The sequence below is a fragment of the Malurus melanocephalus genome, unplaced genomic scaffold (assembly GCF_030028575.1).
Source record: "Malurus melanocephalus ecotype Western Australia unplaced genomic scaffold, MMel_1.1 scaffold_675, whole genome shotgun sequence".
In the NCBI taxonomy this organism is placed as follows: domain Eukaryota; kingdom Metazoa; phylum Chordata; class Aves; order Passeriformes; family Maluridae; genus Malurus; species Malurus melanocephalus.
The window spans coordinates 78,696-91,897 of NW_026623907.1; the positions used below are offsets into that span (position 1 = coordinate 78,696).

General features: G+C 50.3%; 1 protein-coding gene across 1 annotated transcript in view; it reads left to right on the forward strand.

Annotated features, from left to right (window-relative positions):
* The window catches only part of TRIM9 (tripartite motif containing 9), a 64,671-nt gene that overhangs the window by 23,159 nt on the left and 28,310 nt on the right, over nt 1-13,202 (forward strand). The window contains exon 2 of the mRNA XM_057384017.1: nt 12,389-12,484. Coding sequence (XP_057240000.1) covers nt 12,389-12,484 — 96 coding nt within the window. The remainder of the gene's footprint in view (nt 1-12,388; nt 12,485-13,202) is intronic.

Genomic DNA, 13,202 nt, shown 5'->3' on the forward strand with positions numbered 1-13,202 from the left:
TCTGACTGTGGTGAGCGGTGCATTCCCGGTGCTCCGGTATCCATGGTGATGGGAAGGATTTCTGAAATGCTGCTTTATAGGAGATGTGAAATCCCACTCCTTGGACCTTCCCTTTGGTCTCTGGGATAGAAATCCCCAGCGCTGGGCAGGGTTTTGTGAAGCCCAAGGGGTCTGGCAGTGSCCCTGCTCTGCTTTGTCCCCACTGTGGGGTGACAAGGTGGGAGCAGCTCTGCTCAGGAAAAAGCCTTTTTTTGGGTTTTTTTGGCTTACACAGCTTTGGTCGTAGAAAACTTTGGATTAGGAGAGACCTGTGAGAGCTCAGCTCAGGAGCAGCAGCAGAAAATGAAGGAGAGTTTTCCAGAGTGATTTGGGTTGGAAGGGGCCTTAAAAACTAACCAGTCCCTGCCATGGGACACCTTCCACTGTCCCAGGCTGCTCCAAACCCCATCCAGCCTGGATTTGGGCACTGCCAGGGATCCAGGGGCAGCCACAGCTTTTCTAGGCACCCTGTGCCAGGGTCTCAACACCCTCCCAGCCAGGAATTCCAAATTCCCAAAATCCCATCCATCCTTGCCCTGAACCTTCCAGAAGCTCCTGGCTGGAAGCACAGATCCCAAGYGATGCTCTCCAGGGAGCAGTTTCCCATCCTGTCAGAGGGGGAAGAAAGGAAGCAGAAAGACCAGGTGATCCACATTTCCCTCCTTCCTCCTCCTCCTCCTCCTCCTGCTGTGTGAATCCAGCAACGTTATTAAAAGCAGAAAGSATAAAATTAACGCTAATTAGCTGATATGCAGAGACGTTCCAGCGGCTGTGCTGAGCARGATAAATCAGATGGGCAGAGCCAGAGCTCTCTGCTGTTTCCTGGAGACACAGGGCCAGGGAAGGCTGCTGGGAATGCTCAGCTCCCTGAAATGTGTTTTGCTGATGGCTCTGGGCGTCCTGGTTACACAGAACATCTCGGGAGGTTTAAGGTGTCGCTTCTGCGCTCGTCAGYGAGCACAAGCTTTAAAGCAGCAGCCAAGAGTGGTATTATCTACGCCCCATTTCAGGGAAAAAAAGTGTATAAAAACTGAACTTTTGTAAACTCCCCCAGCCAAATATCGCAAAAAGAAAGGATCATGGAATCCCAGGATGGTTTGGGTGGAAAGGACCTTAAATCTGAACCTAAATCTCCTCTCTTTCATCCTAAATCCATTCCCTGTGTCCTGTCCCTCCATCCCTTGTCCCCAGCCCCTCTCCAGCTCTCCTGAAGCTCCTTTAGGCCCTGGAAGTGGCTCTAAACTCTCCCTCCTCTTCTCAATCTGAACACCCCAACTCTCCCAGCCTCCATGGTCACCCCCAGCTGGTCACAGCCATGGGATGAGTTCCTTAYCCTTAATTCCTCACTGGCTGTGGCTCAGAGCTGGAGAATCCAATCCAATTTGCATTTCTGGGCAATTAAATGTCAAAGCAAAGTCAAGATGCTGGCGAGCTGTCAAGGCTGTTTCTGAGTGTGCCTGGATGGCCCAGATGGTGATTAAAGGCTGTAGGACAAGACAAAAGGATGCTCAGGACACTCTCTGCAGGAAGAGGAATTGCCCCACAGGGCTCTCAGCCCTGGGTTAGGGCCAGCACTGGAAAAAAAAATCATTATTTATGCAGTTAATCAGGTTTAAATTTAACTCCAAACAATGTAATCAGATTTAAAGATTTAATGCAATAATGGGATGGGAGAGCTGGAGTGTGAGTAACGGCGGAGCGGGGAGGTTCTGATGGGATTGGAGGCAGATGGAGCGGAAATTTGAGGCAGGAAGCACCAGATGTGCAGCATGCGCATCCCTGGGCGTTGGGCAGGGCCTGGATGGAGGTGTTTGGTGTGTTCCTGTGCTAATTCTACCCCAAAAAATGGGTGTGTCCATCCCCCGACAGCTTCATGGYCTCATTTTGTCCCCATCACCTTTATCCTGCATAGGACACAGCTCTTGGCTCCTCAGATCATCACTAAGCCTTTGCTTTTGGGTTTTTACCTCCTCCATGGAGAAGAACGGGGTCTGAGGATTGTGTTTGCCTGTTGGGATTTCCCTCRCTGCTCACAGGAATTTTCACCAAATTCTTGGAGTAAAAAGGTGCAGCACTGGTTTGTGTCCTTCACATCCTGCAGGAGCCAACCCTTCCCTGAGTACTGACCTGACTGGAAGCAGTTGGGATTGGAAGTGGTTTACATTTGAAGTGGTTTACATTTGAAGTGGTTTACATTGGAACTGGTTTACATTGGAAATGGTTTGCATTGGAAGTGGTTGAGATTAGAAGTGGCTGGGATTGGATGTCGTTGAGATTGGAAGTGTTTCGGACTGGAAGCGGTTCTGATTAAAAGAGGTTTGGACTGAAAGTGGTTTGGATATAGGAAGCGGCTCAGATTGGAAATAGTTTACATTGGAAGTGGTTTACACAGGAAGTGATTTGAATTGGAAATGTTTTACATTGGAAGTGGTTCAGGTTGGAAGTGGTTTAGATGGGAAGTGGTTCAGGTTGGAAGTGGTTTAGATGGGAAGTGGTTTAGTTTGGAAGTGTTTTACATTGGAAGCGATTGAGATTGGAAGTGGTTGGGATTGGAAGCAGTTGGGATTGGAAGTGGTTTACATTGAAAGTGGTTGAGATTGGAAGCAGTTTGGATTGGAAGTGGTTTATATTGGAAATGTTTTAGATTGGAAACTGTTTCGTTTAGAAGTGTTTTTTACTTTGGAAGCTGTTCAGATTGGAAGGGGTTTGGATTGGAAGTGGTTTATGTTGGAAGTGTTTTGGATTGGAAACTGTTTCGTTTGGAAGTACTTTACATTGGAAGCGGTTGAGATTGGAAGTGCTTTGGATTGGAAGTGGTTTATATTGGAAGTGTTTTGGATTGGAAACCATTTCATTTGGAAGTGTTTTACATTGGAAGTGGTTTGGATTGGAAACAGTTTATTTTGGAAGTGGTTTGGATTGGAAGTGGTTGGGACTGGAAGTGGTTCAGATTGGAAGTGGTTCAGGTTGGAAGTGGTTTAGATGGGAAGTGGTTTATGTTGGAAGTGTTTTGGATTGAAAACGGTTTCGTTTAGAAGTGGTTTTTTTTACATTGGAAGCGGTTGAGATTGGAAGGGGTTTGGATTGGAAGTGGTTTTGTTGGAAGTGTTTTGGATTGGAAACTTTCGTTTGGAAGTATTTTACATTGGAAGCAGCTTGGATTGAAAGCAGTTGAGATTGGAAGTGTTTTGGATTGGAAGTGGTTTATATTGGAAGTGTTTTGGATTGGAAACCATTTTGTTTGGAAGTTTTTTACATTGGAAGTGGTTTGAATTGGAAGTGGTTTAGATGGGAAGTGGTTTATGTTGGAAGTGTTTTGGATTGGAAACAGTTTATTTTGGAAGTGGTTTGGATTGGAAATAGTTGGGATTGGAAACCATTGGGATTGGAAGTGGTTGGATTGGAAGTGGTTTGGATTGGAAGTGGTTGGGATTTGAAGCAGTTTGGATTGGAAGCGGTTTAGATGGGAAGTTGTTTATGTTGGAAGTGTTTTGGATTGGAAACGGTTTAGTTTGGAAGTGTTTTTTACATTGGAAGCAGTTCCGATTGGAAGGAGTTGGGATTGGAGGGCGTTTGGATTGGAAGGGGTTTGGATTGGAAGGGGTTCCTATTGGAAGCGGTTTGGATTGGAAGCGGTTTCGTTTGGAAACGGTTTCATTTGGACGTGTTTTTTACATTGGAAGCAGTTTGGATTGGAAGCGGTTGGGATTGGAAGGGATTTGGATTGGAAGTGGTTTGGATTGGAAGCACCCTGGGACAGTGGGAGCTGTCCCTGTCCATGGCAGGGGTGGGATGGGATTTAAGGTCCTTTCCAACCCAAACCATTCCATGATTCTGGGATTCTGACATCGCTGGAGCTGCCTGTCCCAGATAAGCCCCATCAGGAACATCCTGGCAGATTTCCTTTCCCTGGGGATGGTGAAGGGCAGGAAACGCTGCAGACGAACTTCCAGGACAAAATATCCACAAAGAAGACCCCGTGCTGAAGGAAAACTGCCAAAATTTGGCTTTCTGGTGCCCTGGAAAGCGAGCTGCACCTTGCCCAGAGCTGCTGCTGTCCTTTGCACCCCTGTCCAGCACAGAACCAGCCCTGACAAGCACGCAGGAGAAATCCAAAGAGATTTTTTTGATTATTGGCGTGGAATGACCCACTGGGCTGCCCTGCTGTTGGGCAAATCAGTGTCCAGGAGTGATTCTGCTCATTAGCACCAGCTAATCAAGGCAATGGATCCAGTTCTAATCAGCCTCAGGAAGCAGAGCTCAGCTTCCAAAGGAGCTCAGGAGGACCTGGCTCATCCAGGAAGATCTCCCCCGTCTCAGACAGCCACGGAAAGCGCAATCCCGTTGTTCTTAAGAAGCAGCAAATTAATTTCAGAGCCTTAATTAGAGAGAAAGGCGGCTCGTGGGGGTGGCCACTGCGTTTCCTGAGCCGGCTGCCGGCAGCTGATCCCCGTGGCGGCTGATCCCGGCTCCTGGGGACGTTCTCCCATCCCTCCTAAGCCCCAGAGCACCACATTCCCCCAGCCAGGGCACAGCAGACAGAAGGGAAACGGTTTTAAAGACTCAGCTCGTGTCCTGAGCGCCGGGGTCACCGCCCAGCTCTGCTCCTTTTGTGTCCCCAGCGCTCCTCTCCGAGCTCGTGTCACCCTCCAGGTCACCTCCCCACGGTCTGGTGGTCACCTCTGGAAGGTGAAGGGGCACTCAACAAGAAATCCCAAAGATCTGGGGGCATCCCAGGGCACAGCAGAGAGGGAGCTGCCTCTGCAGGAGGTTTGGGATTGAACAAGGGGCAGGGAGGAGGCTGAGCAGGGTAATGGGATCAGGAGGATGTGGAGCTGCTGGAGCAGGTCCAGAGAGGCCACGGAGCTGCTCCAGGGCTGGAGGTGCTCACCTGGAGAAGAGAAGGATCCAGGGAGAGCTCAGAGCCCCTTGCAGGGCCTAAAGGGGCTCCAGGAGAGCTGGAGAGGGACTGGGGACAAGGGATGGAGGGACAGGACACAGGGAATGGGGTCACACTGCCAGAGGGCAGGGATGGATGGGATATTGGGAAATGGAAATCTGTCTGGGAGGGCACTGAGGCCCTGGCACAGGGTGCCCAGAGAAGCTGTGGCTGCCCCTGGATCCCTGGAAGTGCCCAAGGCCAGGCTGGATGGGGTTTGGAGCACCCTGGGACAGTGGAATTGTCCCTGTTGGTCTCACAGCTGGGAGCTGAGTTCCCTCCTGCCTGCCCTGTCCTGTCCTGAGCTGTCCCACCAGGATGGGGACATTGGGGAGGAATTTATTCCCATCCTGCTCACACAAACCAGCCCCTGGCAAAGTTGGGGGCCTTCTTTCCAGGGTTCAAATCCCAAAAAAAGCCAGACCCAGCATGGATTTGGAATTCCCTTGTCCTGTATTTCCACCCTCCTGTCTGCATGCAGGGCTTTAGTGGTTCCTCTCGGGGACACACACAGATTTATCCCTCCTAAACCTCAGCATCAGCTCCCTCAACAAATTGAAATTCGAAGTTTTTAATTCCCACTTTCACCTTGTTTGCCCCTCTCTGTGGCTGTGGGGGAGCTGCAGCCCCTYGCTGAGTTTTCCTGTAACAGATCCTGCAGTTCTGCCCGTGCTTTCAAAGGGACCTGGCAGGTGTTGGCAGGGAAAAGCCAAAATCGTTTGCTGTTGAGTGTTAATGAGGCGAACCAGGAATTAATTGGACAAAATCAAAGGGCTGTGGTGAGGCATTGACACTTCCTCTCCCTAAAAATCAAAGCACAGACTCGATCCTGTATCAAAGCAAGGACAGGGAATCTTTAATCCATSCCCACAGTTGGGAGCAGCTCGGGACATCCCATAACTCTGGTGTTTGTTCAGTCCAAGGACCAGGGACAGCCAGAAAAGTCACAGATCCACAGCTGAGCATCCCCATGGGCAAAACTGGCCTCTGGCACCTTCAGAGGGTGGACTCAGTGATCTTGGAGGTGGTTTTTTTTTTATATTAAATTGATATTGAGATGTGTCAGGTTGCCAGGAATCATAATCCAGGGGGATTATTAACTCCCATTATCCTGGGAGTTAAACCAGGCTTGATCCCACTGCTTGAGGTGTGGAAGGGCCCTGCAGCTCTGATGGAGTCTGATGACTTCATTTGTAGTCTCCAGGTTTTTGGAAATACATTGTTTCTGTGTTTTTTTCCTGTGGTTTTCCTCTGTTTTTTTACCTGCGGGTTTTCCTGTGATTTTTTTCCTGAGGTTTTTCCTGTGGATTTTTCCTATAGGTTTTCCTGTGGTTTTTTCCTGTGGGATTTCCTGTGGCTTTTTCTGTGGCTTTTTTCTGTGGTTTTTTTACGTGTTTTTCTCTATATTTTCCTGGAGTTTTTCCTGTGCTTTTCCTATAGGTTTTCCTGTAGATTTTTCTGTGGTTTTTTCCTGTGAGTTTTTTTCCCTGCTTTTTTTCCCTGTGTTTTCTTCCTGCGTTTTTTTTTTCCCTGTGAGTTTTCCCCATCACACCTGACACACACTCCTGTTTGTGTCTCCTGCTTGGAAATCCCAGCAAATCCCCCAAGATCCCACTTACTGGATAGTTTGGGATGGAAGGGACATTCAGGATCATCTCATTCCATCCCCCTTAAACCAGTCCAGTTTGGTCCAAGCCCCATCCAGCCTTGAAACAGAGAGATGGAGAGGGACTGGGGACAAAAACCTGGAGGGACAGGACATAGGGAATGGCTTCAGGACACAAGGGGCCAGGGAGAGATGGGATATTGGGAATTGGGAATTCCTGGATGGGAAGGTGGGGAGGCCCTGGCACAGGGTGCCCAGAGAAGCTGTGGCTGCCCCTGGATCCCTGGAAATGTCCAAGGCCAACCCCTGAAGGATCCCAGGAAACAAAGAATGGTCCCTGGAGGATCCCAGGACACAAAGAATGGTCCCTGTAGGATCGCAGGAAACAAAGAATGGTCCCTGTAGGATCCCAGGACAGAAAGAATGGCCCCTGGAGGATCCCAGGACACAGAGAATGGTCCCTGGAGGATCTCAGGACACCAGGACCAGCCCCTGGAGGATCCCAGAACACAAAGAATGGTCCCTGGAGGATCCCAGGACACAAAGAATGGTCCCTGGAGGATCCCAGGACACAAAGAATGGTCCCTGGAGGATCCCAGAACACAAAGAATGGCCCCTGGAGGGTCTCAGGACACAAAAAATGGCCCCTGGAGGATCCCATGGCTCCCTGTGACCCCTGAGTCCCCAGGGCAGGTTCATTCCAGGCTGCAGCTCCAGTTTCTTTTTCCAGAGGGATGCAGAAGTCAGGCTCTCCTGACCKGAGCCAAAAGCCAATTAGCAGCAGTTTAGCACCATCAGCTTCCTGACTGAAGGCGAGYTCTAATTAAACATCCCACTTTAATTAGTCAGGCATCACGTGCAGGGAGCTGGCCTCAAGATTCCCAGGCCGCAGGTCCTGTGCTTTAATTAAAAGGAAAATTCACGTGAATTCAGCTCCAGGAGCCCCTCACCCTTGGGATGGCAGAGGCAGAGCAGTGCCTTTCCCTGCCCTGGGGTTCCTCTGCTTCTTCCATGGTGGAAAAACGGGCTGGGAGATGGTTGGATGGAAGGAGAGAAGAAGCAGGGGCTGGTTGTGATGTCTGGGGTGTCAGAGCAGCTCCTGGTGATGCTTTAGGATTTTTAGTTTCTATATTTTCATGTATCTGTGTTCTCATCATTCTCCAGTGCACAGCACTAAAGCTGCTGCTCTCCCACCTTTAGATAAACAATTCCTCTCTGAGCCTGAAATCCAAGGACACTTCACTGCCTCAGAGCCCCAAAATATGAAAACAACAGAGAATTATGGGGAGCAAGCTTGGGGTGGGTGACAGGATCACCTGAAGGTGGAATTGGAGAATTGGGGCTCGATTGGGTTCTTGTTTTGATGTCCTACACAGGACGAGTTCCCATTTTCCAGGCTGGCAATAATCTGATTTTTTCCCTGAGAAACACCACATTCTCTTCCAGCCATCTCAGCCTTGCTGCCTTTCTGACTGGGAGTTTTGAGCTTAAATGAGCCTGAATTCCTACTGGAAATAATTTCAGTCTAAATGCCCTTTCCTGTCAGTTCTGACTTCTTATAAAAGGTGAAGATCTCGTGACTCGGGGTCCATTTTGGGTGTATCCTCATGAGGAGGCTTTGTCTGCCCTCAGTGCACCAGTAGGCCCGGATTAAATTTCTCTGCTTTATCATCTATGTCTGCCCTCTGTTTCAGGTGAGCATTGTTTTAGGCCTCACTGGGCTCTTGATGTGATGCCGAGAGCTCTTTTTGGGGCGATTTCTGCTGAGTTTGGTGAGATTTCTGCTGGTTGGCAGCAGAACGTGAGCCCAGGAGGCCAAGAAGGCCCAGGGCAGTGACTGTCCCCATGTTGGGTGTGCTGAGGCCACCTCAGATCCTGGGGACAATTTTGGGCCCTCAAAAGAGAGACTTTGAGGGGTTGGGATGGGAACAGAGCTGGGAAGGGGCTGGAGAATCCTGAGGGAGCTGGGAAAGGGCTGAGCCTGGAGAAAATGGGGATCGGGGGGGATTTGGGGCTCTGCATAATTCCCTGACAGGAGGAGGGGTCGGGCTCTGCTCCCAGGAACAGGGACAGGAGGAGAGGGAGGTTTAAAAATAGGATTTTAGGGAAAATGCCTTCCTGGAAAGGGTTGTCCAGTGCTGGAGTTCCTATCTCTGGAGGGATTTAAAGCCGTGTGGATGTGATACTTGGGGACATGGCCAGTGCTGGCCTTGGCAGTGCTGGGGACAGTTGGGCTCTGAGATCTCTTTTCAGACTTCAACAATTTGTGATTTTCCTATCCTGCCTGGTGCCAGAGCCCATGAGTGAGCTGGGTTGGAAACGGGAGCAGCTCTCTCAGCCCTGCTGTTTCAGCACAGGGAACTCGAGGTTTTTCCCAGATGGAGCTGTCACATCCCTCCAGCCCCCGAAAAAATCAGCCTGAGCTCCATCGCTGGCAGCTGGGTTATGCAGGAGCATTTCTGACGGTGCAGAGTTAAAATGCTGCTTTTCTCTGCACCCTGGAGCCTGCTCAGCCYTCCTGAGYCCTTGGCTGCTCATCCCTGGGAYSRGGAGGGAATCRGGGACAGRAATGYCCTCCTGAGCCCTCTGCTCATCTCTGGGTCATKGAGGGAATCAGGGAATGACAAAAATGCTCTCCTGAGCCCTCTGCTCCCATTCCCGGGACCAGCAGGGAATCAGGGAATGACAGAAATGTCACACAGGGAACACAGGGAGTGTGTCACACAGGGAGTGGCAGAAATGCCCTCCTGAGCCCTCTGCTCTCATCTCTGGGACCAGGAGGGAGTCAGGAGTGACAGAAATGTCCTCTGCAGCCACTGCTCTCATCTCTGGGACCAGGAGGGAATCAGGGAGGGACAGAAATGCCTTCCTGTACCCACTGGGACACACAGGGAACCATGGAGTGGCAGAAATGTCCTTCTGCACCCACTGTTCTCATCCCTGGGACATGGAGAGAATCAGAGAGGGACAGAAATGCCCTCCTGTACCCACTGCTCTCATCCCTTGGACAAGAGGGAGTTAGGAGTGACAGAAATGCCCTCTGCACCCACTGCTTTCATCTCTGGGACCAGGATGGAGTCAGGAGTGACTGAAATGCCCTCCTGAGCCCTCTGCTCATCCCTGGGACATGGAGAGAATCAGAGAGAGACAGAAATGCCCTCCTGAGCCTTCAGCTGCTCATCACCGGGATGGGGAGGGAATCAGGGAATGACAGAAATGCTTTCTTGTACCCACTGCTCTCATCTTTGGGACATGGAGGGACTCAGGAGTGACAGAAATGCTTTCCTGTACCCACTGCTCTCATCTTTGGGACATGGAGGGAATCATAGAGGGACAGAAATGCCCTCCTGCACCCACTGCTCCCATCTCTGGGAGATGGAGGGACTCAGGAGTGACAGAAGCGCCTTTGTCACCCGCCTGGGAAGGAGGAGGGCTGCGGAGCGATTATCGAGCACAAAGGGGGACAGATTCCCTCCTGAGTGCTCTGGGGACAGGGATTTAAGGGCTCAGCTCCCGTTAATGCTGATGGCGATCACTGAGGTCTCCTCTCGCTGCCTTGGAATGGGAGAAAAGAGAGCGGCTTTGAGCAAAAGAACAAATTCCCTCGATTTTAAGGCACCGATAAATGGGATTTTCCTTCATTTCACGCTCGTTAATTCCCCTGCCTGCGCTGATTGAGGGTTGGGCTCAGCCCCACAGGAGCTGCCTGACCCCAAAAAGCCACAATGAGTTTCGTGGTCACCTGGAGATGCAAAATGCAGCATTCCGGGTTTGGCAGGGAGGGGAAATCCTTTAGCAGGTGTCAGAAATAATCACAGTTTTTATTTCCTGGGGAGGATTCCAGGGTCTAAAGGGGCTCYAGGAGCARCAGGGACAGCCGGGGAGGTGGCTGTTCCAAAGGGAATCRGGGATTATTGCCAGAAAACACATCCAGGAGTGTGGTGAGAGAGAGCCTCAGCACGAGGGGGACCCATCCTGGAGATGGGAAAGGATTTCCTGCTGATGGGAAAACAAATCTTTGAGTTCCTGTGGTACCCAGACATAGGAACAGGCCTTCAAATTATAAGAAAATGACRTTTTCCAGGCTGAAAATGGCATTTTGCTGGCACTGGGGCATCACAAACATCTGGAGCAAAGGGAAGGGCTGGGCTGAGCAAGGCCACAGGGAGGAATGCTCTGGGGTGATGATCCTATACAAAGGAAAAGGCCTTAAAATTATGGGAAAATTAACATTTTCCAGGCTGGAAAATGCCCCTCATGACTCACTGGCACTGGGGCATTGAGAACACCCAGAGCTTAGCAGTGAGACCACAGGGGTGATGATCCCATACAGAGGAACAGCCCTTAAAATTATGGGAAAATTAACATTTTCCAGATTGGATGATGCCCCTCATTGGGACTGGGRCATTGAGAACACTCAGAGCTGAGCAGTGAGGCCACAGCAAGGGATGCTCTGGGTCTTTGTCCATCTTTTTCTGGAGCTTTCAGGAGAGTCTGGGGGTGCCTAGGGTGAAGGAACTTCCACAAATACCCAAAGGCACCACAGAGCTCTTATTAAATTTTAAACCCGCTCTTAAAAAGCTTTCCCATTAGAAAAACCTCAAAGAATTATGTCGATCTAAAGATCCCCTTTATGAAATTCCTGTTAATGGGGGAAAAAAAAGCCTTCTAGAGACTTTAAAGGAAAAAAAAAATAAATAAACGAACCCAACATGCTGCAGTTTTAATGAGGAGCTTGTAAACATAACCAACCCCTGGTGATTTTTTCCCATTAATTGGCCAAAACAGCTCTCAGCAGAGCACCTTGCTGGGTTTGGGGCATTTCCCCAAATCCAGGGGGCTGTGGAAGAAGGAGCAGCAGRGCTGGGCTGTCCCTGCAGGCTCTGACCTTGGCAGGGGAGGGAGGAGGGCTGGGGGATCTGTARAGCTGATTTAGCAATTCCATCTTTCTCAGCGATGCATTTGCTGATTAGCTCCATGCCCTAACGAGGATAAATCACCAAGGAAAGGCAGGAGCCACTCGGGGAGATGAGCATCCCCTGGGAGCAGCAGCGAGGTCATTTTCTGGGCCATTGTTTCTGGGTTAAAGGGTTGCCAGCCCGGTGACCACGTCCTAATCCCATGAGGGGTGGGCACAGCGATTTTTTGGGGTTTGGGGACATCATTCCCAGCTCCGTTCTGTGTGTGCCACAAGGAAAGCTCACCCCTCAAATCCACGGGGTGTTTGCAGCCCACAAAAGAGGTAAAACCTCTCCCAGAGGAAAATCCTTCAGGGTGATTTTCCCAGCCCTTGGGATAATCACTCCTGCTGGAATCAGTTGGGAAAGTGCCATGAAAACGAAGGAGAATTTGGTGATCATAATGATGGTTATTACCCCGTTCTGCTGCTCAGCCCAGGGCTGGCTGGAGTGGGGTGTTCCCACTCCAAAAGGAGCAGGAGCAGTCAGGATTTGCAGGAAAACCCCTTTACCTTCCCTTTTGGGAGGGTGTAGGTGATTTTCAGATTCGGGTGGGCCTGGCCTGTGCTCCCAGCAGCCATGGGTCAGACCCTGCAGAATTTTTGGTGATTCCCTGGAGCCCAGGGATCATGGAGAGGGAGCAAACACCTGTGGAGGGGGTGGACACTGAATATATGCTTCCCAAAGCCAGGGAATACATGATCTGAACCTTCCTTTTCCTCTCCTTTCACTCTGGCAGACCTTGGTGGGTGCTGAACGCAATTCCCAGCCCAAATCCCACACTTTTCCAGCACGATGGATGCATCCTGGACATGGAACTGACCTTTCTCTTTATTTTCCCTGCAGAGCCAGCTCTCCCAGGCCCTGAATGGTTTGTCAGACAGAGCCAAGGAGGCCAAGGAATTCCTGGTGCAGCTCCGTAACATGGTGCAGCAGATCCAGGTATGGCAGCTCCCAACTGGGAAACGGCCCATTCCCACCAGGATGTGCCACCCTCTGTCCCTTCTCCCAGGGCTGCTTTGGAGGGTGCTCAGTTTCCAAATTTCCCCCTGAATCCTCCCCAAAACTGCTGCCCCAGTGGCGTGGAGGGAGCAGCAGAGTCCTCACCTCTTTCCATGAGTGGATCCAAACCTGTTCCTGACCCACCACTGCCACATTTTCCACAATCTGAGGCTGGCAGTGTCCTCCCTTGTGCTGCTGTGGGTCCCTGTGACACCCTGATGGGCCAATTTCAATAATGACACGGACACAGTTAGGGGATAAAGGGTTTTACCTCGGGATTTTATGGGATTTCAGGTGCACAGCTCGACAGAGTGGAAGAAACKCCGGAAAATGTTACCCCCRTACAGCACAGATACAAATTTTATAGATTTCACAAATCAGCAAATCTATCTAAGATTCCCCAATAAAAAACTTAACAAATGAACTAATACCCCCCTTATTCTAAAGAAWCCCTCCAGAATGAGGTTAGAGCAYAGTTTACACCAAATGTTCCAGAGRGAAGGCTCCATCCTCRAGGTTTGAGACAGCACARGGCATGCTGACCCCTCACTGGGGATGTTTGGCCTCTCTGCCCCCCAAACTCAGCTGGAATATCAGGCTACAGGGATTTCAGCATGTAAGGAATACATAAAGGGTACAGAAAATGTCTATAAAATAT